A 27,772-nucleotide genomic window follows, 5' to 3' on the forward strand; every position below is an offset into this window, starting at 1 on the left:
ATGGGTGATTTTCTCAAGACGATGACTATTTTCCCCATTGGAACACATTAAATGGATTTCAGTGCATTCCAATGGGGAACCGCATTTCGCAAGACGATGTTTTCACAAAACAGCGATTTTCGCCAAACGAATTAACATTGTCTTGTGAGGCACCACTGCATTTAAGAAGTTACTTTACCAGTTCCATACCCCTGGTGAGTTTCTGTGGCTGAGCAGGGATTCGAATCAAGGCATCCTGAGCCCTAGTGCATAGGATGCAATAAATTAAATTACTCATTCATTCACTCTACCCGTCATTTGCCCTGGCTGCCTCCATGACCACAGTGAAGCCACCCTCATGTTTTCTTTTAATCCTGACCAGATCCATAGAATTCCTGAGCACTGGAAAGTAAGATATATTTCTTAGGCAATAGAAGACCTTTCTGTGAACTCAAAAGATATGACTCTCTAGCTTCTTGGTGAGTGGAATGTTGAGACCCAGAAGGTAGTTTTTACGTTGCTCATGCTGGAATTAGTTTTAAACAATGGATTATTTAAACAATGGTGCTAAGCGAGCGCAGGTTGGAGGAGGCAGGGCTAGGAAGTGTCAAATACCTGTTCGGCCAAAAAAACGAACTGGCACAAATGGGTGGTTTGTGCCCCTCTCTGGTATCCAACCTTGGATAGGCCAGATGTTCTTGGACTGCAACTCCCAGAATCCTTCACCCCTAGCTGTGCTGGCTGGGGTTTCTGGGAGTTGCAGTCCAAGAACACCTGGGTTACTCAAGGCTGGGAACCACTGAAGTAAAGGATTTTAAGTGGAGCCAAATTGTACAGCTTCACCTGTTGACACCCATTCTCCACCTGTGCAAACTCCCTCTCCTGTCAGTCCCATCATTCAGGGGCGACATTAGTTATCTATGAATTGTAAGCAAAGCAAGGGTAGCCCTGTCAACTCACAAGAAATTTCAAAATACAGTGAAAATGTGAATTCTAGCATTCCAACCTCTCTTCCTTTTCCCTTTTTCTTTCTTCCCTCCTGGTTGCTTTTCACATCGGTTTGAGTTTTCTGAAAAGCTTGCTCAGTTTTTTTTTCTTTGTGCTTTAGCATCCTTTTGGTGCTTTTTTGGTTGGCCTAATACAGCTCCGTGGTTTAGGTATCTGTTTGCGGAGCCAGAGGTTGGGGTTCAGTTACTCGCTGTGTCTCCAGGGAGAAAAGCCAGCCTGTGTAGCCTTGGGCAAGCCGCACAATCCCGAAGCATCCCCAGAAGACGGAAACAATAAGCCACTTTTGAGTATTCTCTACCTGGAAAACCCTGAACAGGGTCTCCATAAGTCACAATTGACTTGACGGTGCACGATTAGCTCAGTAGTAGAGGTTGGGGGTTTGATTCCCCACTGTGCTTGTTATGAAGTAGAGCCAGCTTGTGTAGCCTTGGGAAGGCTGCACACTTCCAGGATGCCCCCTGAATAAGGACATAGTAAACCACACCTAGCTGGGTACCGTAGTGGTTAAGCTACAGTGGTGCCTCGGTAGACGATGATAATCCATTCCACTGAAATTGCTGTTTAGCGAAATCATTGTCTAGCGGAAAGCATTTCCCCATTGGAATGCATTGAAACCTGTTTAATGCGTTCCAATGGGGAAGAATCATCGTTGTCTAGCGAAGATCGGCCATAGGAAAGCCGCTTTGCGAACCGCCGATCAGCTGTTTAAATCGCTGTCTTGCGTAGCTTATGTCCCGAAAAACACCTGTTTTGCGAGCGTGGAGGGAGCTGTCAAAATCGTCATCTAGCGAAAATCGGTTTGCGAAGCAGGGACCAAACATTGTCCAGCGAAATTTCCCCATAGGAATCACTGTTTTGAGAATCACTATAGTGATCGCAAAAAGCCAGTGTCTTGTGAAAAAACGGTCATGCGGGGTAACTGTCTAGCGAGGCACCACTGTATCTGACTAGCAAGAGGTTAGGAGTTTGATTCCCTACTGTGCCTTCCAGGAGAAAAGCCAGCCTGTGTGGCTTTGGGGCAATCTGCAAGAGCCCCAGGCTGCCCCCAGAAGAAGTACTCTTGACCTGGAAAACTCTGAAAAAAGGATTGCCATTACTCAGAATTGACTTGATAGCCCATGATGCCTGTTATTAATAAAGGTACTGTCTTGAAGCTGTTCTTGTGCCAACACAGCTACTGCTGTTTTCTTTTTCAAAGTTTTTCCTTTCTTTTCTTCCCCCTCCCTTTTTTTTCCTTTTTTAATTCTAGAGGATGGGTCATTTTTGTCCTTTTAGATGTTTAGAATATCTGTTTCCAGGCTCTGTAGCCTTTCTCTGTGCAAGGATTCTAGGACTTGAAATCCGTAAGTTCTGCAGGGTCAGAGGTCAAGAATGAATGCTCTGTGTAACACTCTTCTCTCCTGCCTGCCTTAGTATAGAAAGTTTCAGTTCATTTGAATGCGATGTGCATAGGAGAATCTTCTGGGAAGCCTGCTTCCCATTTTAATTAAAAGAAGGAATGCTGTTTGAGTGTTCAGGTTTACGAACCCAAATTAGCCAGCCTCTTAATTACTTCTCTACATGAGATGCAGCTGGACAGCTATCCACTAACCTTACACCATGTACAATTTGACAGTCTTTAAGCTCACACAGAACGCTTTGGTTATCAGCAGTGTTTAACATTTCTGTACCGCAGAACAGGATGATGAGAGTAATCTTTTACTTATGCTTTTCCAGACCCTCCCTGTAAGTCTGTGTTGAATTACTTTTCTATTTGAATTGATTCATGGTTTCCTTTTACACCCTGCAGTGAGTCAAAGCTTAAAAAAAAAGTTTATTTGTTCTGAAAAGAACACAGTGAGGCTTCCAGTTGCAAATGTGCAGCTGATGGTCCTGCCTGGTGCCTTTCCCATTGATTAGCCTTGGTTCTAGCTTTGTATTCTCGTATTCATTATATTCTTACTTCTTCTAACCCTCCCATTCTTTCCCTATTTTGCAATGTTCAGAGCTTATTTTTAAAAAAAGAATCTTTTTTTGATTTCCAAAAAACCATCAGCCAACGTGACTAGTTGCCCTACTGAGTGGAGATCTAGGACCTGTAGTCTGTAAAAGTTACTTCTCCGAACAGTGTGTGTGTGTGTGTGTGTGTGTGTGTGTGTGTGTGTGTGTGTGTGTGTGTGTGTGTGTGTGTGTGTGTGTGTGTGTGTTGCACTGATTTATTATGTGCAATGCCCTTGATAACCTAAGTGGGAACTTCCTGCTGTAGAGCATAAAGAAGAGCCCTGGAGAATGAGTTCTTCAAGAAATCTGACCTGGAAGAACAGAAGGCAACAACCCTCCTGCGCTAATTCCCTGCTGTACCAGCAGCTGATATTCAGTGACATACTACTCTTGAACATGGAGGCTCCATTGACTGTTCTACCAGCCAATTTGGCTTAAAAGTTAGCTGAACACAAAGTTCCTGGGTCAAAATACCCTTAGCCCCTTGCTCCCTGGATCTGATTCACCAGATATAATTGATTTGCAATTAAAACTCAACCTTCTCCATTCTCATCTAATGCTGCACATGTCTCTGTGACCCAAAGCATTGTTAAGCTTCTGCATCCCCTTAGGATAAATCCTTCCATCCTCACCTGTATTCAGAACACCTGCACAGAAGCGTAGAAAGAGCTGAGCACCCTTGGGAGGCTTCTCCAATGGTTACTCAGAGTGGCGGCTGTAACCTTAAAAATTAGCCGGACTCAGAATTTCCAGCACAACTGAAATGTATTCATTCACAGAGTTAGTCCTTCTGATGACTGCATTTGACAGTACTGTAGTGCTTTGTATAGGAGCATAGGAGGAATGATGTGCATGAGTTTTTGAAAAAAAGAGACCATCTTTATTTAACAGGGCTATACAAGTATGGCTGGTTGGATAGCTCAGTGGTTTGGCTGCGGAGCCAGAGATTTGGAGTTTCATCCCCACTGTGCCTTCTGCAAGCAGAGTCAGCCTGTGCAATCATAGGTAAACTGCAGAGACTCAGGATGCCCCAAGAAGAAGGGAATGGCAAACCAATTCTATGTATTGTCTATCTAGAAGACCTTGAAAAAAGATCACCATAGTCAATCATCTTTTCCAGATAACCCTGCCTTCTCAGGATGTGTGCAAACTAGGTCAGTTTCTGTCTCAACACTTTTGTTTCCAGAGATAGTTCAGGCTTGATTTGATCTAGAACCCCACTTGTGTGTCTGTCTGGCAGTGAAGGCAAAATTCTCCTGCGGCTTTAATAAAGGTATTGCCTACTCCCACCTTGCCACAGATTCTGGCTGTAGGGTCAGAGTAGACAGTGCAGAACTCGACGGGCAAATCTGATCTCGTGTAAAGACAGCTCCTTCTATACCTCTCATCGCTTCCTGGCTCCACTGTTTTCAGAACAGTGAAAACACATTAGAGATGGGCACGAATCACCAGTTCAGCAGTTTGGACTGGTTTATTTATTGGCCAGACAGGTGTTCGGCCCTTCAAAGCCTTGCCTCCTCCGACAGCCACCCACGTCCCTGCCCTGCCTCCTCTGGGAGCTGCCCCTTGAGTGAGTGCCCGCTGGAGGAGGTGAGGCTTCAAAGCGCCAAACATCTGTTTGGCCGATAAACAAACGAACACTAAAAGCCAAACCAGCAGTTTATGCCCATGTCTAGCAGCTACACTAGCCTTTTACACCAAAGCTTTTTGAGGGCGCTTGTAATAGATTTGCAGCCCTCTTCAGCCCCTGTTAAACTCCCTGTGCCAGTTTCTGAGATTTCAGTCAGGGAGGCGGTGGAATGCCTTTACATGCAAGGAATGGCAGGAAAAGAAAGGGCGATTCCGAACGGGACAGCTAAGCATAAATCGGGTTCCAACCTTTTCAAGCGCTAACCACTTCATCATCTCTAAACTGGTCAAAAAAATTTCAAGAGAATGATAGTTGCATGTTTCAGGTTCTGCCTCAAGGTAGAATTCCACCTCAGTGTTCAGATGAGTAGTTTCATTTCTAGCAACAGGGAATCTACTTTTGAAAACAAACACATCTCGAGTCTAGATTCAGGTATGGCCTCCCGGCCTGCCCCCGCCTCCCTGCAAGACATTTTTAAAAATTCAAATGCTCTCCTCCCCCACCCTCTAAAAATTATAATAACAAAACCAACATCATTAAAATCAAGTTTGTGCACATCTACTTCATTTGAGTAATCTAACCCTCAAATCAAGCATTCCCCAAATTCCATCAGCCAGGCATTTTTCCACCACGGTTTTTAGACACTCTCGATTCAAAGAATAACATACAGCACACAGCTCTCCTTTAGCGAATCATTTTGGGGTGTGGCGTATGGTGCATATAAATGTCATGCCTAAACGCAACAGCATGTGGCAACCACCCAGCCACTATCTCATCAGTGTTGCATTAGATTTTGTTTGTTTGTTTGTGAAGCGTAAGAGGTGTCAACGGTGAGACATGTTACTTTATTATGTGATTAAATCTGGAATATAGCAAAAATGTTTGTACAGCAGGACTGCCCCCTGGTGCATTTTCCCTATAATGCCACTTTTCCACCCATTTTTATGCCCAGTGTTATGGCTTGATTTTCTGCGTGGGGGCTTAAAGATGGGGCGGCTTTTTGCAATCGCTATAGCGATTCGCAAAACAGTGATTCCTATGGGGGAATTTCGCTGGACAATGTTTGGTCCCTGCTTCGCAAACCGATTTTCGCTAGACGACGATTTTGACAGCTCCCTCCACGCTCGCAAAACGGGTGTTTTCGGGACCTAAGCTTCGCAAGACAGCGATTTAAACAGCTAATCGGCGGTTCGCAAAGCAGCTTTCCGATGGCCGATCTTCGGTAGACAACGACGATTCTTCCCCATTGGAACACATTAAACAGGTTTCAGTGCATTCCAATGGGGAAATGCTTTTCACTAGACAATGATTTCGCTAAACAACGATTTCAGTGGAACGGATTATCATCGTCTAGTGAGGCACCACTATATAACACAGTACTCCAGGACAGGTCTGATTTGGAAGAATTACTTAGCCAGTGGCCCTCTAAGGAACCCACATCTATGCCAGTGGGGTGATGGTGGGCGTTCACTCCGCCAGCAGCATTTTGGGTGAGTGCCCCCTCTGAAATTTCCCACAATGCTTTCATTGTTTGCATTGCTGTGGGACATCAGGGGAGGTGGTAGCTTCCAGACCCAACTGCACAACAGTGATTGTAGCCGGGGTGGAGCTGGGGACGTTAAAAGAGGGTGGCCTTTGGCGGTGCCAGGAATAGACCTTGCCCAGGTACCTGCTTGAGGGCGCCATGCGCTGAAGTTTCAGCCTGTCTGTATCTCTTGATGTTCGTTCCCCATGTGTGAAACTAACAAGACCATGCCAGAAATTGAAGTTTTAGTCTACAGTTCCCAGGATGTGCCAGCCAGGATGGCCGCATGGACCGCGGGATTCCGAGAGGCATCATACAAAAAGTAACTCATTCAACCTCTCACTTGGTCCTGTCTTTTTTCTTCCCTGTGAAATGCAGGGGACAGGAATTGGGCATGCTGGCTGGGCTTTTCTGGAAGCTGTAGCTCCCCCTCCCCAGTCCATCTCTGGTCCTACCTTGCAAGGGGTGCGTTGTCACAAGACTGAGACAGTAAGGAATGGTCTGCTGAATGGTCTGCTGAACCACCCTAGAAGTGACCCAACGTTTCTTTGCCTGGTGCTTCATGGGAAAGGAGATGGTAAGGAACTTCTCTCAGCTGGCACCTGCAAATGCCAGTTGAGAGAAGCTGGTTCTGCTACCCAGCCCCCCCTTCTCATATGGGCATATCATCTCCCATTCTAGCAATAAATAACACACACGCACACCCTTAGCTTGGTTGCTGCACTGTGTGTCTTCAAATCATGACAAGAGACTAACTGCATTTTCCCCTTTCTTCTTTTCCCTCTCTTCCCCTATGTCTCCATATCTGTTTTTTCCTCCCCTTACTCTTGCAGAGTTTGCTTCTTCTGCAGTACAAACATTCCCGGCTCTTCTCTACCTCGCACGCAAGACCGCTCCGCTCCTGCTCCCATTTTGCCGGTTGCCATAAACCCGTAGATCCGAACTTGCGGTACAACTGACTCACACAAGCTCGAGTCTGTGGGTATGTGTCGGCCTCGGCCAGAGCATCAAGAGGCACCGGGGCCACGGACTGACTTTATAAAGTCGTGGCTTCGCCGTTGATTCTTCTAAAGACCGGGGAGCGCTCGTGTGCCCCTTGGGAAGAGAGCAACTTGATCATCTCCAAGTTCCCCTGTCTTCTCGGCCATTCTTTGGGAGAACGTGCACAAGGCAGAGGCGGGTACAGAACTTAAGTCCCCGAGAACCTCAACTTTGATTTTAAACCATACCAGCAAGATTCTAGTCCTGAAATTTGCAGGCCATGCCTGCTGAAATATCAGAAATCAGAGGACTGGCATATCAAAATTGAGTCTCCGGGCAAGACAAGCCTTAGGGTTGGATTAGATGGAACAAAATAGGCTGTCACCAAAGTATTGCTTTTCTGGGTCCCTATCAGGACTGTTTCCAAGTACCTTCGGCTATGAGTGCAGCTTCAGGCAGATGCTTAACTGGACCTTTAACACAAGTCAAAGTAGGGGAGGGAAATGACACTTGTTATCCTCTTCTTTCTGTTCCTGCTTCTGAGAGGAAGTTTTCAATTTAAAAAAAAAAGGTGATGCAGTACAGTTGCAGAGCCCTAATAGAGTCTAAACATGTTTTTACTTCCTCTTCTCCTCCATGGAAGAGTAAAGGAAGTGTTTAATTTGCCAGCATCTTCAAGCAGCTCTCTTAAGTCACTTTATGGTATCGGAAATTCCCAGTGGAAGGAGCCAGACCAAATAGGGTCGTCTGAGGCTCAGCATGCCATTTTGGATGTGAGGATCGCACTAAATGTCATACTGGATCTTTACCTGATTCCGAGGGGCCTTATCTGGCCTGCACCGGCCTGCTCCAGAAGAGCCAATGTAGACAAGACCATAGTCGCTTACAGTTGCACCCTTTTCCCCATTTTTAGTAAATCCAAGTTCAAGTGGGCAAAATTATAACAAAGTAAAAAAAACGTGGTGGCGCTGTGGGCTAAACCGCAGAAGCCTGTGCTGCAGGGTCAGAAGACCAAGCAGTCGTAAGATCGAATCCACGCGACGGAGTGAGTGCCCGTTGTTTGTCCCAGCTCCCGCCAACCTAGCGGTTCGAAAGCATGCAAATGCAAGTAGATAAATAGGGACCACCTCGGTGGGAAGGTAAACAGCATTCCGTGTCTAAGTCGCACTGGCCATGTGACCACGGAAAGATTGTCTTCGGACAAAAACGCTGGCTCTACGGCTTGGAAACGGGGATGAGCGCCGCCCCCTAGAGTCGGACACGACTGGACAAAAATTGTCAAGGGGAACCTTTACATTTACCTTTAAAAAAACAAACAGAGAGGAGAAACAATACTGGTTTACTTTTAATCCAAGCAACCTGTAGGTGCTGTGTCCCCTTTTGTACACACGCTGCCAAACTCTGGTTGTTATTTACCTGGATAGGTTCTGTCCGTGTTACCCGGAACAAACCATGGCTTGTGTCTCGGAAATCTCTCTCATTCTCTCTACCCTTTATGAGACTGGATGAGGCTATGATAAGGGAGAGCGTTTCAGACATCGTCAAGTCTCTTCGTCTGGGCAAAAATAGGACCGGGAGAGTCTCCCTAAAGAAGGTTTGGTTGAAAAGCCCCTGAGAACTTGGCACTAGGACTCCGCGTTCTCGCTAGGTAGAAGCTAGACTTCTCAGAAAAGATGTCCTTCGTCATCCTTCTGCCATTCGGAAGGCGAAAAACGGGTCGCTTCCCATTGCATGACGAAGCCCTGTGGAAACCTTTCGAGTCTCCTGCAGCTGGATGTCTTCTGAGCAAATGACAGCGCCTTCAGTCTCCAGCGGAGCCGGTGTCTTCCCACCGTCCAGTTTCCAGATGAACCCTGGAGGCCCGTTGACGTTCTTGACCTCGCTTTTTCTCCTCCTCCTTTCTTCTTCCTCCTTTGACTCTCCTGCGTGCCTCGCGCTGAGGTAGTAGGTTGTATGGTTTAGAATAATACCATCAGGAGATAACTGTACAGCCTCCTAGCTTTCCCCGGGGCAACGCCACCAGAGGAGAGAGAGAGACAAGCCGGTCCCCCCTTGGCAGGGGAGGTGTCAGCCACCAGAAGGGTGAGTAGCATTGAGGCTTCCTGCCACTAGAACAGCTTGGCTTGCCTTCAGAAATTCCCAACTGTAGCTCAGCATGAGGTAACGTACCAGAAGGCAGACCATAGATGAGGCCTTTTTGTGTGTTGCCATTCTATATTAGCTCAAAAAAAAGGGTGGGTGGGCGGGTGAGGGTGAAATATGGCACTGGCTGCAGTCTTTCAAAATTCTACCCTTTTAACTTCAAAGCAAGTTGCTAGACCTTATGATTGCTGGAGCACGGCTCAAAATTGCGTGGGCAACACCTGTGGGTGGAAAGAGACCATAATCTCGGCAACGGAATAAAACACGTTTCCCGGAATAAAAGATGTTTCCCTTCCCATGGTTTGAATGCATTTTCCTTGTGCCCCATCGTTCTTTTGACCAAATAGGTGTTGTAGGTTGTTTGAAGTAATGCATAACTCCCACTTGTTCCCTGCAAAACCTGTTTGTTCAGAGGAGCAATTAGGATCCTTGTAAACCCCACCAGGAGCAGATTCCTTTCAGACAACCTTGAACAACTTAAGAAAGAAAAATCTAAGCTTCCCATTTCTCCAGTGTCAGAAGCATTGCTAGATAAGATTTACAAAGTCAAGGGTTCACTCCTTCTATTGTGACTAGTAGTTAATGATGATGATGGCATTGTACCCTCAAGTCAATTCTGACTTAGGGATTTCCAGGTAGAGAGTATTCAGACGTGGTTTATCCTTCCCTTATTCGGGGGGGGGGGGGGGTTGCCCTGGGGCTGTGCAGCTTCGCCGAGGTCACACAGGCTGGCTGTACTTTGTGGGAAGCACAGTGGAGAATTGAACTCACAGCCTCTGACCCCACCCCCCCTGGCAGCCAGATATAGAACGCACTGAATTATCCAGCCTAGCGGTAAACCATTTTTCAAAATGCGATTAAAAATTTGGCAGCATAAGTTATGGAAATGCAAAATTTCAGATTCTGCCAACCAAATTGTGTAAAGTAAGTGTGCAATAATTGCAGGCTCCAGCTCCCCTTTGCCCCCCCCCCAACCCAATTTTTGGTGCAGAAGTTCTTAGGGTAAAATGCATCTTAAAAAGAGATACTTTGCCTTCTGATTTCTTTCTCTTATGCGTTACTGAGTATGTTACTTGCATAGTTCTGCACATGTAGCTCGGGGGTTGACAGTAGAAATTATGCATTGTATGTGGGAATTTAAGAACAGAGATGGATTTTCTGCTGGATAAACGTGTTATGGATGCTGACCTGGAAAATAAGGATAAAGATACAGAATACTAGTTCATGGAGAAGATGATTGAGAATATGGGTCTCGGGACTGGTCGTCTGAAACTGGGACGAAGAGGGATTGGGAACCTTAGGCCTATGGGACTGAAGCCAGCCTTCTTGCGGTGCCAAGTCTGGATTGGGACCCTCCGGAAGGTAGAAAAAGGTCCCGCTTGAAAGAAAGGAAGTCCTGCAGGTACCAGGGAAATGTTTATTGTGTGCTTCCTCTGACAAGCTGTGCGTGGCATGCAGCGTTGCCCCCTCCTTCCCATTTTATTTTCACAACAAGCCTGCGAAGTAGGTCGCAGGTTGCTGAATGCAGAAGACAGGGCTTTCTGCGTGGGAGCACTTAAGCCCCCCCCCTCCATCAGGAGCCATTTTAAAAGCAGGGCAGCCCAGACGGTATTGCTTTTTGTATAACCTTTGATGTGTAAACATGGTTTTAAACGGACTTTGTGGAGATGCTGATCTCTCTTTTTTTGAAAAAAAAGGCTGGTTTTTGACATCGTTTTTTCATTTTTGTACCATATTTAAAGAGTCTTCTAAAAAAACCCTTTCTGTCGTTGCGCCTTGCTTTGGAGGCCCTTCTAGGCTCAGGTCTGGCATATAAATGGTTTGAAGGGGGGGGGAAGTGAATTTAAAAATAGGTGAGGATATGGTTGGGCATGGCTGAGCCCAACTAACCCAGCCCTACCTAAGCTGGCATATTCTGTGCGTATTGGACCATAAGGCCCATCATCCTCGTCCGATGGCTGTGCTGGCTGGGGGTGATGGGAATTTCAGTCTAGTGTGCTGGGTTGGAAAAGGCTTCTCTGTGCCACTTTTCCGGATAGACCACATCCCCTGAAAGGAGTCAAACGCTTGGTGTGAGCAACAAGGGAGCACAATATGTTAACTGGGGGAAACATCTTGGCCTGAAAATTCCTGGAAGGACCTACAGGAATGAATCTGTGAAGAACTGCTTGTTGGTTTGTTACATTTATACCTTGCTTTTCCATGAAAAATGACCAAAGCAGCTGCTACAGGTATTAGTTGAGCATGTGTTCCACTAAGTTGAGTTGCTACTGGCCAGGTTGTCTAAAGCATGTGTTGTTGTTGTTGTTGTTATATGTGGTCAAGTCACTTCTGTCTTATGGCGACCCTAAGAATCACTAATCTCCGAAATGTCCTGTTCTCAATAGCCCTTGCAAACGCATGTCTGTGGCTTCCTAAAGGGAGTCAATCCATCTTGTATTGGGTCTTCCTCTTTCCCTCCTGCTTCCCACCTTTCCGGTCTAGGGGCATGGGTGGGATCCCAAAATGACGCGTTTCTTTCCCCTTTAATTGGCATTCACACAGTCGGAGTAATTAAAATCTGGAAAGGAGACGGACTTTTTTTGCATGCTCCTTGGGGCAGAGCAGCCACGTAATTCCGGACATTGCGAGGATTCTGTGCATAGGGCCTGAAAACAGTGGAACAGGGCTTTATTTCTGACACATTATTCTGGAACAAACAACAACAACAATAAAAGGCGCACATTCCTGGGGGAAATGGTCTTTCAGCTCCATTGTGATGCACGCTGAGGGTGATGCGCATTAGCACAATGGTGCGCGTACAGAGGTGGTGGAATCTGTGGCCGGAGCTTGGCTTTGTAACCTTTACCAACGGTGCGTGTGTGGGGCGTGAACAGGCTCTTTGTTTCCCTGGGTGAATCGTCCTTGTTTGTGTTGTGAGCGGCGGGCTGGTGTGATGTGGAAGCCGCCTTCTGAGATACTGCCTTTGTTAACCGCGCAAAGCCCTTGCGAAGGAAATGTGCGGGGTTAAGGGGGGCGCTGATTTGGAGGTGAGCGGCGGGCCGTACCTGGCAGCGCCACGTACAGTCAAAGCTCTGCTTTTTGGGGAAAGCTCCGTTTGCAGCGAGGAGTGGCTCCGACGGCTTGTAATGGTCGTGTCTATCCACAATTACCCCCTGTTCTTCTGTGTCATGCACTTCTCTGTAGCACACCTGTTACACGCCTGTGTGGGGGCCAAACATATATTCCAAATACAACATACAAGAACATGACAAAATGTTGTTGTTATTGTTGTTTACTGGCTCAGGCTGAATGTATGCTGAGTCCAGCCTTCCTAGTCCTCAAATAGCCAGCTAGACATGTCAGGACATTCAGGAGTCAAGCAGGGACTTGTTGGCCCGTCCCCCTTGTTTCTGATCTCCGATTCTTCAGTATATACTTCCCCTAAAGATGGAGGCTCCATTCTCCTCGCATAACCTGCTAGCCTTGACAGTCTGCCCCTTAATACATCGGATCCTTTGGGGACGCCATCAGAGTGTCCTTCACACCCCCCCCCGAGGGCCCTGGCACAAAGGTACTTTGCTGCTGGGGGGGGCAGCGGCGCAGCCTGTCTCATGCTGCCGTGTTTGGGTGGGGTGTCACCCTCATGCCTGGCGCTGGCGTGCTCTTGAACGGTGGCCAGCCATGCAGCATTCCCAGTCTAGCTCTCGTGACATTCCCAGTCTGGCATCCCGTGCCATGTGGCATGGGATGGCATGATCATGGGATGGCACAAACAGGCAGGTGGGCAGGTGTGGGGCATTTAGCAGCCGGGGCGTTGCAGCCCTCTCATAGCCCTGATAGGCTGCATGCCCTTGTCTGCCGGGCACGGAGTGCGGGTCTGGCGCTCGACGCCACACCTGCCTAACTCACCTGCTGCTCATTGTCTCGCTTTGCTGCCATTTGAATTTCTCCCAGCCAGCCTCCCCCCCTCTCTCCTCTGCCGCTCCCTCTTCTCTCCCCTCCTTCTCTCTCTCTCTCTTTCTCTCTCTCTCTCTCTTTCTCTCTCTTTCTCTACCCCCGCCCTCCCTGCCGTCTGGATCCAGGCAAGTCTGATAAAGTTCCATTCTAGACAACAGCCGCATTGCGTTGCTACAGCATAGACAGCGGCCCAGGGAGAGAGAGAGAGAGAGACATACAGCCAGAGCGAGGCGGTGATGGGGAGACAGGGAAAAGGGAGTGAGGGAAAGAGACAGAATCCCTCCGTATGCTCTCATCCATGGACCAGAGTGAGTGCCAAGGACAGAGGATGGCCAGCAAGGATGGCAAAGAAGACAAGAACAGGTTAACCTTCCTTCTCGGGGGGGGGGGCATGCCAGGAAGAATGGGAGAGGGAAGAGGAAGGAGCAGGAGGGAGAGAGAAAGTGTTGAAGCAAGGGGGTAGAGAGAGAAACAGGTGATGGAGAAGCAGGGAAGGGGAAAAGCTTCTTAAAAGGAAGAAGGAGGTGGTAGGAGGGAAGGCGTGGGGGTAGAGAGATCGGGAAGGGGGTAAGGTGACAGGTGGCATGCAGGATGCCAAAGAAGGAAGGGGACCTGGACCAGCGTTCAGGAAGTCAGACATAGTAGAAGGGTCAGGTCGTACTGCATCGCTGGGACCTGGGGGGGGGTGGAGGAAGGGAAGGGACGAGGCAGAGCAGAGACCCCAGATAGATTGGCCACGAAGAAGACGAAATGCTTTTTAAGGGGGAAAGGGGGCAGCCCGCTTCCGTCAGACGGAGGGCAAGAGGAGAGCTGTGGAATGCCACCTCTCCGCCCTGCGTCCCCGGAGGGCAAGGAGGAGGCGAAGTCGGGCTTGGCTTCACAGAGAAACCTTCTTTGGCTGAGGTTCAAAAGTTGCCCCCCAGGCAACGCCATCTGAGAGAGAGAGAAAGAAAGAAAGAAAGAGAGTCGGCTTTCTCTTTCCAAGGAAAAAGGGGAACTGCATGCACAGCATCTTCCATGAAGACTTTTTTTTTTGCAGGGAGGCCACCCATTAACCCCACCCCACTCCCTTCCTAAGACAACCATGCCTCCATGGTCCCCCCCCCCCTCCTCCTGAGGTCTGGGCATATTCCCAGAAGCCTTGCCCTTTCCCCAGGGAAGGTGAACACCCTTCTGTGCATGCCTCCAATGGACTCCATGCCCCAAGAAGCGCACACACCTCAGGGACCACACCCACTCAGGGAATTCCCGTTCTCCACGCACCTAATATCTATGGCTGTCTTTTAGCAGCTCAGCTTGGCCCTTTCTCTCTCCAAAAAAAGAAAAAATGTCCATCGTTCGACGATCAGACCGACACTCTAGGTAGAACCCTCCAGAACCGGACCAAGGTGAAGGGTTCCATATGGGAAGGAGGGATGTGGGGGGCACCAGAAGGACCCAGGAAATGATATAGATGAGGCTTGTGGTGGGTCTTCTTTGGGCTGTGTTCAAGGACGATTCAGGGCACGGGGAGGGGGTAGTGTCAGTCCAGTGCACAAGTGAAACCGAGGTGGCTCAGCTTTGCCTGCGAGGGGACGCCATGCCACATCTGCATGCCAGAGATCCCTCCGTTGTGTCCAGACAGGTAGGGTGGATGGATGGATGAATGGATGGATGGATGGATGGATGGATGGATGGATGGATGGGAGGTCCTTTGGAAGGAGTGCACCCGTGGGGTAAAGGGTGCCTGCCTGTGCGGAGATGGCATTGTATGCAAAGAGGGGTGGTGTGGTGTGTAGGTCGTGGGGGGTGGCTTTTGTGTGATGCCTGTGCCAAGGTGAATGAATGACAGGGACAACAGTGTCGGGCACATGATGTGCAAAAGGGGTGGGGGAGGGAACGGAAAAGAAGCAGCAGGGGGTCTCCCGGTGTCTGTAATGACTGTTATTGTGTACATCCATGATGTTTCTTTGGGCATAACAGAAGGGAATAACACAGGCTCGAAACAAGAGTCTATGCTAGGTAGTGAAAGCTGCCTGCCTTACCCTCAGGCTTGCGTGGATTAAAGTTTAGGGAAAGGGTTAAGATACTGTGAGTTAAGATACCTGTATTTCTCTAGGTGGCTCTCTGCTTTAGGGCACCTGGAGTTACCTATAGAGGGTTTGTTTGCATGGTGTTGTGTGTTTCGAGATGTTCTCTTCGGTGACTTTTGCAGAAACGTGTGCCTACACGTGTGAGGGCGTTTGTGTCTTTTGCACCCCCTTGTTTTATCACAGAACTCTTCCTCGCGTGACTTTCGGCTCCGCTCGCCAGCCTGTCTGCCCTGCGATCACAACGAGAGACCGCCCGGATCAGGTAAGCAAGCGCCTAAAGGAGAAACGTGGACATGGAACCTCCTTTCTGAGTCTAGGAAAGAAGTCCAGGCTCCGATTCCAGCCCCTTCTTGCTTCCCTTGGAGCGGCGCCACGGCATATCATGGTCCCCCAGGTCCCTCCCACACCTCCAGGGGAGCTCCGTGGCTCTCTTCCCGGTGGCCATTTTGCTGCCGCTGTCTGCCCCATTGCACGGCAGATGTATCAAGATGGCCACTCCCGCCCGCCCCGCCTTTGGTCGGTGGACCGGCCGACGATGGCGACTCGGGACAATGTGGGGTTTCAGTGACTGGGAGCGGTCCACGACGAAGGATAAAGCCATCATTCCCCAAGCATCACGGTTTTGACGGCTTGGCCCTGATAGACCTGATGGTTCATTGGAAAGAGAGTGCTCTTTGCCTTCGTTGTGGAAGAGGGACTAAAATTTGGAAGACCACCGGCAGGCAAAATGGGGTTCTTTAGACCTTCTTGGGCCAAGCCGGGTCCTTGATTTGACCCAGATGCAGAACCCAACTTAGAAGCCAGCCTCCAGAGAGTGGCAAAATCCACTTTACCTTTGACAGCAGCAAAGAAAGGGACACAAATCTGGTATCCTCTTATGCTGGAGCATTCCAGAAATGCAGGCCCGTCTCTCTACCTGGAGGATGAAGGAGTTTTGCTGGAATCAGAGCAGTCAATCAGGACTGAGGCAGTTCCCCCAGGACGCTCTGCCTAAAAAGATTTCTGGGTATTTGTGTTGAAATATTCCAGTTAGCCTCTTCTTGCTGGGCTCCGCACTGACCCGTTTTCCAAAAACTTCCCGATTCACGTTCATCAAAATGGAGACCAACTCAATCTGTTCTTTGAATTAAAAGCACCTTTTTAAAACAACCTCAGAGGGGCTTTCTTCAAAACTTCCCACTTTTCCACAACTGTCCTTTTAATTAAATGGCATCCATATCTGTTTTACTTTTAACCTTACATCCTCTCAGACAGCTTTCTTACTACCTCTCCTACTTTTGTTAAACCTCTTTTAAAGGTTCTAGTTCTCATGAAGCAACTCGTTTTGAGGCTCCCTGCCTGGCCGATTCTGCCCCTAACGCTGTTGAATTCACATTACCGAGTTGCTGGATTGATTTCCCCCTCCCTCCCCTTTCACAATTGTATTGTATGCAGCCTTCAAGAAGATAAAGTGAACTTCAAGAAAACACAATCAGAGAGCATCGAAGCCAGTTACTTGATGAACAGCTAGAATATATATATTTTTTAAATTGCTTGCAAGGATTTTAAGAAGAAGAGGAGGAGGAAAAGGAGGAAGAAGAAGGGGAGCTAGAGCTTTTAGTTGTATGACGATGCTCGAGACATCAGCCACTATCTGTTGTAACAAAGGACTAAGGAAGAAGGACTGTTTGCATGGGGTCTGTTCTCAGCTATCATTGATTTTTTACATCAACGTTGCACCAAACGGTAGGCTCTGTCTTGGAGGGAGAAAGTCTTGTTGTAGTGGTTGGTGGAAAATAGGAAATGAGAGGCTCCCAAATTATAAGGCATCTTTGATCAGATGATTTTTGTATGGCTGTGTAGGTGGTTCTCACGCAGAGAAAGGAAGACCACAAAGGTTTGGAGGATGTATTAGATCTGGGCAGGGTCTGAGCTGGAAAAGTTGATTTCTAGACGGCAGTTCCCAGCGTCTTTCAGCCAGTGTTTCTGGGGGAATCTTGAGTGTCAGGAGTCCAAAAATATAACATTTCCAGGCACTAGGGAAAGCTGAGCAGCCAGCAATATAAGAAGGCTGAGACTCCCTAAATGAGGTGGGGGGGGGTGTGCCAAGGATTCAAGCATGTCTGGAGTTGGGATTCTCTGGTGTGAAGCCTTTTCTTCCTAATCCCAAATATTGGATGCCAGTGGTAGAAAAATCAACAGTCTTCATAGGGCAGCACTATGTATATCTTCATAAGGCTTTCTTGTCCTACTTATTTTGCATACTTCAAGATTTGAGATCAAAATAAATAAACCAGCTTTTGGGGAGGGAGGGAGTGCTGAAATTCGAAAGATGATCTTGGGTGAAGGGAAGTTGCGGAGTATATTTTTAAAAATGTATGACCCAGATTTCCTGAAGCTAGGACTCCCCCTGTATTTCGGCAGTGGGCGGCTGTCAAAGCGGCTGCTTTGTTCAAAGCAGAGCTAGAATAAATGGCACTTTTTTAAAAAAGCTATAGCCCCCAGAATCCCCCATGCTGGCTGAGGGATTCTGGGAAATGTAGTCTGAAAAAAGTAATGTTTTCAAACTCATCAAAGGAAGGAAGGTTTAAAAAGACGTAAATGGAGTAGAGTGGTAATGACTAATCAAGAGACTTGAGAGTCAGCTCTGAAAGACGTGTTTTTGTGGATTGTAAAAATTCAAGACCTAACATTGGCTTCCTGTTTTTATTCTTGTCTTCTAGTTTCTTGTTCCCCCATTTCATCTTGGTTGCTTTTCAGATTAAGGGATGACACCAGGACCCTGTCTCTTCCTCCTTCCCATGCATCCCATCTCCACCTTCAGCCTGCAAGTTCTTTCCTTCCTGGCATCCTCTCTGTCCCTGAGACCCTTAACCTGTGAGGATGCCCAGAGGTCACAGGTGAGGTTCTTGGGAACTGAGCGGGTCGCCCTCCCCTACGGCCTCCACCCCCAATGCCAATGGTCTTCTCCGGTGCCACCACCGTGGAGCCATGGGGCACAGCAACAGGTAAAATGAGGGCAGAAGGCTTTGAAATGATGAACCTCTTGTGATCACGGAAGAAAGGTGATGGCGCTAATGTTTATGGGAAGGGATTCCTACTTAGACTCAGGTGGAGAGAAGTACAGTGGTGCCTCACTAGACGACGATAATCCGTTCCACTGAAATCGCTGTCTTGCGAAATCATTGTCTAGCGAAAAGCAAATTGTCATCTAGCGAAAATCAGTTTGCAAAGCAGGGACCAAACATTGTCCAGCGAAATTCCCCCATAGGAATCACTGTTTTGCGAATCGCTAGAGCGATCGCAAAAAGTCAATGTCTAGCGAAAAAGCTGTCATCCGGGGTAACTATCTAGCTAGGCACCACTGTACTGAAAGCTGCTTTTCTATCAAAATTGGGCAGAAGTCATGTTCACACCACGGCAGGGAGTGTTTCCTATAAGAAAGGATCAGAAGATCAGAAATGTAAGTATAGTCTGTTATCTCTAGGAACATAAAATGCTGAGTTATATTAAGCCACATCTGTATATCTCCAAAGCTGAGGTCCGTTTCATCCTGTACCATTGAGACCGACTGGAAGCTTCTTTCCAGAAAACTGGCTATGGGCTTTTCCCGTCCTGCCAGGAGGGGCCACAGATTGAATATCTGTTCCCAAGCTGCTCAACGCTAAAAGAATTGGTCCCTGTCCTCTTGGTTGCAGGCGGCAGGAAAAGAGAACAGCCATCGTGAGATGGGTGGACTCAATAAAAGAAGCCACAGCCTTGAATTTGCAAAATTGAAGTAGGGCTGCTAAAGATAGACATTTTCAAGGTCACTGATAGAATTGCCAGAGTCGGAAGCAGCTTTGAGGGCATGTAACAACATTTTTAAAAAAATCTCTCAAGAGTAAATCACCAGCACCAGAGATAGGCTGATTTCCCCCGTGTTTGTAGATGCATCAGGAATTTCAACAATATCTGAACCTCCTCCTAAGGAAGCAATTCTAGTTACACTGTTCTTGTCCATTCTTCTGGTCAAAATCAATGTAAAGTAGAAGCAAACTAGACCTAAGAAACGTATCTAGGTGAAACTTCTACACTGGCTTCTAGGGGCTGGTTTCCCCAAAGAATCCTGTGAGTTACAGTTTTGTGGAAGCGCTGGGGAGCCTCTCTTCAAAGATCGCTAGCCTTTCCACCAACACAACCTGTACACTTTCTGGAATTTCCTAGGAAGAAGGTTCAAAAATTACATTAGATGCCAGTGACTCTGCAACAAAGTTTGAATGGTTGATGCTCATCACGGCAGTCTCCATAGCTTGTCCCTAAGGAGACTCCATAAAAATTAGGCAACTTCATTGCTGCATATCAGTAAGCCAGTTCTAGTATAGTGTTTCCCCGAAAATAAATAATTTTAGCTCCAAAATAACACATTAGGGCTTATTTTGAGGTTAGGTCTTCTTTTCGGGGAAACAGGGTAGTTTTTAAATCCATCAAGAAACAGGTCTTTTGTATATTTAATGGATCTTAATTGTCAATCCCTAAGTTACCATTCATGGGTGACCAGTTGGAAGTAGGATCCTTTTCATACCATCTTAGCATCAATTTGCATAAACTGCAGTTGATTCTTGATAATGACAGGGATCAATTACTTTTCCAGACCCCAGTTCCCCAGAATATACTTTGAGTTGCCCAGAAAAGCACCTTATTCTATATTTGCTTTTTGATCCCTGCATTGAAACTAATTGCAAAGAAGCTCAATCTTTCCAGATGTGGACCATTATTCCTAAATCTAGGAATTTCACTCTGCCTGGCCATGTGTAGCAGAGTTAGACCACCACTAGGAAGCAATTAAAAATAACTCATGTTCTTGACTTCATCGTGCTCTGCTATTTTTGATAGCACAACCACTAATAATAATGAGTCACTTTTAGCTGTAGATGGAGCTGATCCCTTACCAGCACTTCTATGGAATTGGTGTTTAATCACAGAAGCAGCATGTAACTTACCCTGCACTAGTAGTTAGGCCTGCTGTGGGCAACACTCAAGGACCAATTCCCAGTGGAAGAGTTACTTCCGGGAACTACCAGCTCCAGGAATTCCCCCAGCCAGTGGTGAATTCCCGAAACAATAACCTCAAAAAGTACCCCTTCTATGATTGCGCATACGCTTCTAAAAGGCTCCATGTGTGTATATGTATGTGCATGTTTTACAAAGACAAGCATCTAAGATTTGCAGTCAGATCTAGCACACATTTTTACCCAGGGAAGTGGTGGCACTGCAGGCTAAACCACAGAAGCCTGTGCTGCAGGGTCAGAAGACCAGCAGTCGTAAGATCGAATCCATGCGACGGAGTGAGCGCTCATCGCTTGTCCCAGCTCCCGCCAACCTAGTGGTTCGAAAGCATGCAAATGCAAGTAGATCAATAGGGACCACCTCGGTGGGAAGGTAACAGCGTTCCGTGTCTAAGTCGCACTGGCCATGTGACCACGGAAGATTGTCTTCGGACAAAACGCTGGCTCTATGGCTTGGAAACGGGGATGAGCACCGCCCCCTAGAGTCGAACATGAATGGACAAAAATTGTTACATAGCACATATTTGGAAATTTCCCATGGATTTAGAAATCTAGTTGGGTAGGACTCGCTATAGAAGCCATTAGATGGATAATGTTGTGGGTTCATTCTTGACCCAGAAGAGGGCCTCTCTCTGCAGGTCCTGTTCAGAGGTTTCTTTAGGTCTTTCTAGATACCTTTGACCTCATCCAGATTCTTGGGCAGAGATGGCACCTGAGGACCTTTGATTTAGAAGGAGAGAACTTGAGGTTTTCAAGCTCAAAACAATCTGTAGACACGGATGATGAGTCTTGTAACCCAGAGTCGGACAACTGGGGCTTTGACCAAGGCTGCTGAAATTTAGAAAGGGCCATAAATGTGCTACTGGATGGGTGCAAGCCCAACTCCTTGTGCCTTAAGCAGCTCCTCCCCAGGCAGAAAGAAGCACAAAACAGAACAGGGTCTGTGTGGAACCATATAGCAACAGGCCTTCTTGTCTGGTGCCTTGTCCTCGGTCCATGGAGGCTGTCTCGTGTGAACCAAACTTAACCCAGACCGTCGTGGAAGACCTGGTGCCAATTTTGCTAGTTGCAGCTCAAAAGTCCAAAAAAAAAAAAAAAAAATCCAAGACCTCCAGGTTCTCACCTCTGCATTTCCCTCAAGGCCCCATAGATTGAACCCAGCACTGAAAAAAGGCATGTGTTCTGACTTTGAGTAGCCTCCATTCCCTAAGGAGCCCCTGACCCAGCTGTAACATTCACTGTTTATCCCAAAATACAGTTATCCTTTTGGGAGGAACATTTTCAGGCGCGACTCGCATCTGGGTCACGTTCTGCAAGAGATGGGCTCTTCCCCAACCAGCCTGTTATTTTCAGAGACACCTTGTGCAGGAGGCTCTGTTATTCAAAGTATATCGTCTCCAGACTGATTTACCATCACAGTAAGATAAGGTTTGAGAACATGGCTTCACCTAAGGCCCAGAAGGTAGCTTCAGAGAGAGCTTCTTTACATAAAGTGGCCCTATGGCTCTATCCTGAGGCGCATTGTTTGCGCATGTTTTCAGCAAAGTGATCAATCAGTCCCCATTGCTCTTTCAGTGGCTTTTGTGTCTCACTGACGGTGGCTGTTGGTGATCACTCAACATTTCTTGATACGGATCTATGCATGTAAGCAAAGCAAATGACCCCTAGGTACACCCGGCTGCATTATAGCCAAGATTTTGATTTGGTTCTCATCTGACAGGGGTTTAGGACTAACGTTTCTGGACTGGGATTCTGAGAACTTGTTTCCAGATCGATTTTTGTCACCCAGGGTGAGATGAAAAACAGCCTGTGGCATGAGATCCGTCTATCTCACATCCAGACTGTAAACTCTTTGGGGGCGAAGATTGCTCATCCTGACTTTCACACTGTGGAATATAAAGAGGATGGGAATAGCCTTGGTGGGTCACCACGAATTTGTGTATTTGCCACCAAATAAGCGCACATCTGCTCCTACAAGAGCAGGGGAGGCCGAACCTGTAAAAGACAGCTCCGACATAATGCCATTTTTAGAGCACGGGGGGGGGGGGAGAGAGTTACAATTTGGGGCCACATGACCCAGAATGCCTTAACATCATCAGTGGCCACACTCAGTATGGCATCGTTGAATACAGAGTCCAAAAAGGTGGATTTCCCAAACCCTAAGATGAGCGAAAGGGGAGGGACCTAATTTTATTTCCTTCGCCCAAGGGAGCAGTTTTGATAGGTGTCTCTGTGGGTTTAAAAGCTCCTCAGTGGGAGACACCATCAAACTTCTGATCCCCTTTATTTCAGCAGCATGGCGATCCCATTGTCAGTCTCCCACTTCTCAAGACAGAAACGTGGACAAGGGTGGCTACATCGAAATGGTAGCAGTGTTAGTCTGTTAACGGCAAAAACAGAGCCCCATATTTATTGCAAAATCTGATTGCATGCTTTTCTCTCCCATTAAAAGAGCATATGGTCAAAACTGGTTGTTACGTTGTTTTTACAGAGTCTGAAATATCCCATGGGCTTTTTGCACAAGGAACAAGTAAGTTGGTAAAGTAAAAAAGGAACAGTTGTTGATTGAGCTACTAGATTTCAATCCTGCTTTATTGTGGGATATATAACGGTGATGACGATGATGTGCTGTCAAGTCAATTCTGACTTATGGCAACCCTTTTCAAGGTTCTCCTGCTACTCAGAAGTGGTTTACCCTTCCCTTCTTCTGGGGGTACCCTGGGACTCTCCAGCTTGCCCAAGGCCACCCAGGCTGGTTCTAGTCTACTCCAAGGACGCACCGTCGGGAATTAATCTCACAACTTCTGGCTCCACAGCCAGACACCTAAAATACCGAGCTATCCAGACAGATCATTGTGGAAAGGGGGGATGCTTAAAGTTATATGGCGAAAGCGAAACAAGGCATTCAGCAACACCCATAGCTCCCCCAATCACGATGCTTGTTTCTTGGGACATAAAGCAAATCATCTGGATAGATGCGGCGGTGTCCACTATTACAGTTCGGACAACGTCATCTATGTCATGCTATCATTTGTGCTAGTCTAGAGGAGGACGATATGCACACCACTGTAGGGTGACATGCGCAGCCATCCTGAAAAAGTGGAGGAGCAGCAGAATGAGACCTCATGGACTTTCTTGTCCTATTTCCCCAAAATGAAGCCACCTCTCCGCAGATGGGATAGTGAGTACTGCTCTGTTGCCCACGTTCAGCTGGCTGTGAGAGAGTGATTCTAGGTGGAATTATACTTGCTGCAGGAGGGAGAATAAAACCCAAACATCCCCTACTCTCCTGTGTTCTTCCCACCCAGGGCCAGCAGAGGGCAGTACTAGATAGGAGAGTTGAATGGTAGGTGTGTCCAGCCAAGAGGGAAAGTGACCCAACAATGATACAAGTGAGGAAGGCTGGCTTTTTTTCTTCTTTTAGTCGTGAAGACTCGAGTCATTTATGTACAGTCTTTTGATGCACATCTTTCCAAAACTGAATATTCTTTTTTACACATTTCTAAAAAGGCAGTTTTAGGAGGGAAATGCGACTAATGTGAGTAAGTACTTCAAAATACACAGTGCAGTAATGGAAATAAACATTTCACTCTAAACAACAAGAACAAAGCAACAATAAAACTTTCAAGAAGGACAGCCAACCAACTGTATGTGATGACTTTCTGCATAGGGGGCATGTGCCCAAGAGCAAAGTTCCTTACACGCGCACACACCCATCTGCATCTTCTTAATTGCAGAGCAAAAGGGCTATAATTCCAGCCAAAGTCTTCACATCATTCCTGGGTTGCAATCAGAGGAAGCCAACCCCCAGGATCATTCCTTGCACGCCCAGGAGACCTGGGCAGCTTTGCATGGGGTGACTCCATGCAAGGGAGGCCTCTCCTAATGCTGCAGAAACTGGCATTCAGGTGGCTTGGTGCCAGGATGGGTGCACATAAAAAGATAGAGATCCTGTACTATCGAAAGGAGTGTGGAAGAAGGTGTTTCGGGAGGAGCAGTAACACCAGTGTGCCCCACCTCTCACAACACAGCCGCAATACATCTGTCAACGACATACCCTGTTTCCCCAAAAATAAGACCTAACCTGAAAATAAGCCATAGTAGGATTTTTCAGGATGCTCGTAATATAAGCCCTATCCCGAAAATAAGCCCCAGTTAAGTGAAACCCTGCCCTCTACCCTTGTGCAGAAACCAGAAGAAATGTAAAATAATGTAAAATAAAACATGCCCTGAAAATAAGCCCTAATGCATTTTTGGAGCAAAAGTTAATACAAGACGCTGTCTTGTTTTGGGGAAAACACGTATGTGAACACAAAACGAAAAATTTCCAAGGCTTGATCATGCACATGGAGGGAGCTGGCTGGGAATTGGGATGAGCGGCAGAACCACCTGCATCCATATGGGTTGGATGGGGTGGGGGAAGGAGAAGATGTATAGACTGGGATAAAGTATAAGGGAGGGTGCAGGATGGCAACTAGAAGGCAAATCAAGATTTTCATTCATTCCCTATCGATCAAGTTCTCAGTAGGAAAAACGCACCTCTTAACATGCTTGCTTCTGTGCGCGCGCGCACACACACACACACACATCCTAAAAAGACATATTCCCCAGCATCAAGCTGAGCTGTCTGGTTTCCATGGAAACTGAAGTCTGAGGCGTACAGATCCCTCCTCTTTTCCCATTACAGCTCTCCATGCACATACACACATAATCCACATATCCCACCTGATCTGCTGTCAGGACGCCAAGAAAATCCAGAATTGCACAGAAGGTACGAACAATAGAAGGGGTGTGTGGCGGGGAGAGATCTCCTCCATCTCATCAGTATCCTGTTGTAAACAGCGCCTATGGATTTAATCTACGTATTTCCACCAAGAATTCTGATGTAGAGGTATTGTCAAAGCCTGGGACCAGCTCAGAGGCCAATAAAATGGAAGTGATGTGCATGAAAGCATTGCTAGCTGGTCTAGCCACCTAATTCTTGATCCCCGTGATGACTCACAGGGGGTGAGGGCAGTCATGATAGGCTGTGGTGGCGAAAATGACAAAGAGTCTTATAGCATCCAGGAGACTGGCAGGGGTTTACGTGGTTTGTCACCCATGCCATGCGATGCAGTGGTGTGCCAGTTGCCATCTTCTAAGGTTATCATTCTAGTGGCTGACAACAACTGAGGACGTCATGTAAAAATCACAGAGTGTAAAAATTTGGGCTGTGTTCTAGTTTTGTGCAATCCACAAAAAGGTAAGCTGAATAAAACCTGAAAATCTTCAGCCTTCCACAAGATTCTGTTCCTTTCTGCTATGAAACAAAACAAAAACTGGGACCCCCAACTCAGATCAACTTTCAAGGAACCATCCTCTACCCACCAAAACCATGGAAGAGCCATCTTAAGCTTTATAGGACCCTGTGTGCTCCCCAACCTTAGCTTTCCAGATGTTCTTGGACTGCAACTCCCAGAAATCTTGACTACTAGCTGCCCTGGCAAGGGCTTCTGGGAGTTGCAGTCCAAGAAAATCTGGAGAACCAAGGTTGGGGGCCACATAAAAGTGATGGACTAGGACTCCAGGCATCTGGGTGTCAGCTTAGCTGTGGGAACTCAATGTTGGGGGGGGAGCCACTAGCAAAGCCACTCCTTAAATATCTCACATAACTTGGAAACTTTATTAGGGCCAAGTCTAAAGTCAACTTGACGGCACACAACATGCAGGGAGAAAGAATAATGTCAGCTATCCAAAGATGATGTGTGGGACAACTGGGGACAGAAAGAAATCCCTAGTCCTAAAATGCTATTTATTCACAAAGGCTTTGCCACAACCAGGAAAACTTAGTGGAGCCTAAAAAAAATCTCTAAATTGAAAAGGAAAAGGGAAAATGAAAGAAGCTACAAAGAGAATTACAAAGACCCAGCAGCTGCCCTTCTGAAGACCTTTCAAAGTTCAGGATGACGACCAAATTTCATGCAAATACATGGCCATATTTGCATATTATCAACACCCATTCACTATTGGGGGGGAAGGAATGAAGGAGTTTCTTGTAAATCAGATTTTTTCTCTCTCTCCTAAGGTTGCTGATCCTTCTCAGAACCAGATAAAATTTACTCTTTTTTGGCCCCAAACTCCCAAAATTCCCTAGAACAAGAGTTCTGTGGAATTCAGAATAACCTGTTTACGTCTTTCTCCTCCGAGCGCCATATTGTCTGTATTGACTCTCTCCAGGATGTAAAACACAGACGTGCAAGCTGGTTGTGCCTTTATCACCAAAATACAGCTCGTGACCTGTTTTTTTGCCTGAAGTAAATTTTCTTCACACAGGAGGTCATCAGTAGAAAAGGGAGGGAAAGGAGTGCCCCAATCCATCTTATGGGGGTACAGGCTGGGTTGCATTGCCACATTGCTCTGTCCTCCAGAAGGGATGACAGACTTTGGGGCTCAAAAAAACACAACTGGAAAGGCCCCAAGCGTCTTTTTCCTAAGTCAAGTGCCTCACTCTGCCTAATGGGAGGGCCGGCCATCAGGAAATGAACAAGGAGCTTTGGTGGAACAGAGAGAGAAGGAGGAGGTTGAGCAAGAGATTTAGAAGAGGTCAAAATTCAATGAAATGCAAGCCTTCAATGTTGCTTTGCTTTGCTTTAGAGTGGTTTAAGTTCATTTTCCCACAGATTTTATCTGAACTGTGATATACACTGTGGACGTCCCTTATGACATCACAAACCACTTCTTTTCTTGACAGTGATTCTATGCCAAGAGCATCTTGGACTCTCTCCGGCGTGATGTGCGCGAGATACCCCTTGCTCCTCTGGCTAGCCTCTTCAGCAGCGGCTTGCCTCTTCTGCTTCTCCGACGCCAAGCGCCGCCTCCGGGTTTGCCAATATTTTTGGGGCCACCAGAGCGAGCAGCATGGAGCTTGTCTGGAGACCCTGCGGGCATCCTTCCAGCCTTATGACACAACGGAGGTGGGTGAGTGCCGTCCAAAGGAGCCCTCCACTAACATGGAAGGGAAGGTTACATGGCACTCTTGCCCTTTCTGCAAATACAGGTCCTGGGTACTCTTGGTAGGTGTGAGAAGACTGGTCCCAAGAGTGCTGAGGAGTTGTAGTTATGCCTCTCACTGGAGGAGTCCTCTTCAAACAATCCTCTCCAAACCAGGCATGGGATTTCCATACCCTGCTGGGAAAAGTTACTTTTTAGCAGCTTTTGTGGTCTGAATAGCCCAACCCTTTTGATCTAAAGCAGTGGTTCCCAACCTTGGGTCCCCCAGATGTTCTTTGACTACAATTCCCAGAAGCCTTCACCCCTAGCTGTGCTGGCCAGGATTTCTGGGAGTTATAATTCAAGAACATCTGGAGGCCCAAGGTTGGGGACCACTGGTTGAAAACTCTGTCCCCCCACCTAGACCCACCCAAATTCCACCCTCAATCTATGTGGTTCCTCCTGTTCATTCCAAACACTATCAAACTTACCAGGTTCTATATGGCTCAACCCTGTTGTT

At 47.2% G+C, this 27,772-nt stretch overlaps 2 protein-coding genes across 4 annotated transcripts in view; both read left to right on the plus strand.

Annotated features, from left to right (window-relative positions):
- The window catches only part of LOC144584249 (uncharacterized), a 44,085-nt gene extending 37,197 nt beyond the window's left edge, over window positions 1-6,888 (plus strand). Inside the window, exons 5-6 of the mRNA XM_078379977.1 lie at window positions 362-1,332; window positions 3,233-6,888. Coding sequence (XP_078236103.1) covers window positions 362-392 — 31 coding nt within the window. The 3' untranslated portion in view covers window positions 393-1,332; window positions 3,233-6,888. The remainder of the gene's footprint in view (window positions 1-361; window positions 1,333-3,232) is intronic.
- A 221-nt stretch (window positions 6,889-7,109) lies between these two features.
- The window catches only part of SPACA6 (sperm acrosome associated 6), a 33,981-nt gene continuing 13,318 nt past the window's right edge, over window positions 7,110-27,772 (plus strand). For 2 of the 3 annotated variants that reach the window (XM_072979526.2, XM_072979527.2), the window contains exon 1: window positions 7,110-27,240. In XM_072979526.2, the coding sequence (XP_072835627.2) occupies window positions 26,982-27,240 (259 nt within the window). In that variant the 5' untranslated portion in view covers window positions 7,110-26,981. The remainder of the gene's footprint in view (window positions 27,241-27,772) is intronic. The other variant, XM_078380301.1, reaches the window with a different exon arrangement.

The sequence above is a fragment of the Pogona vitticeps genome, chromosome 9 (genome assembly GCF_051106095.1).
Source record: "Pogona vitticeps strain Pit_001003342236 chromosome 9, PviZW2.1, whole genome shotgun sequence".
In the NCBI taxonomy this organism is placed as follows: domain Eukaryota; kingdom Metazoa; phylum Chordata; class Lepidosauria; order Squamata; family Agamidae; genus Pogona; species Pogona vitticeps.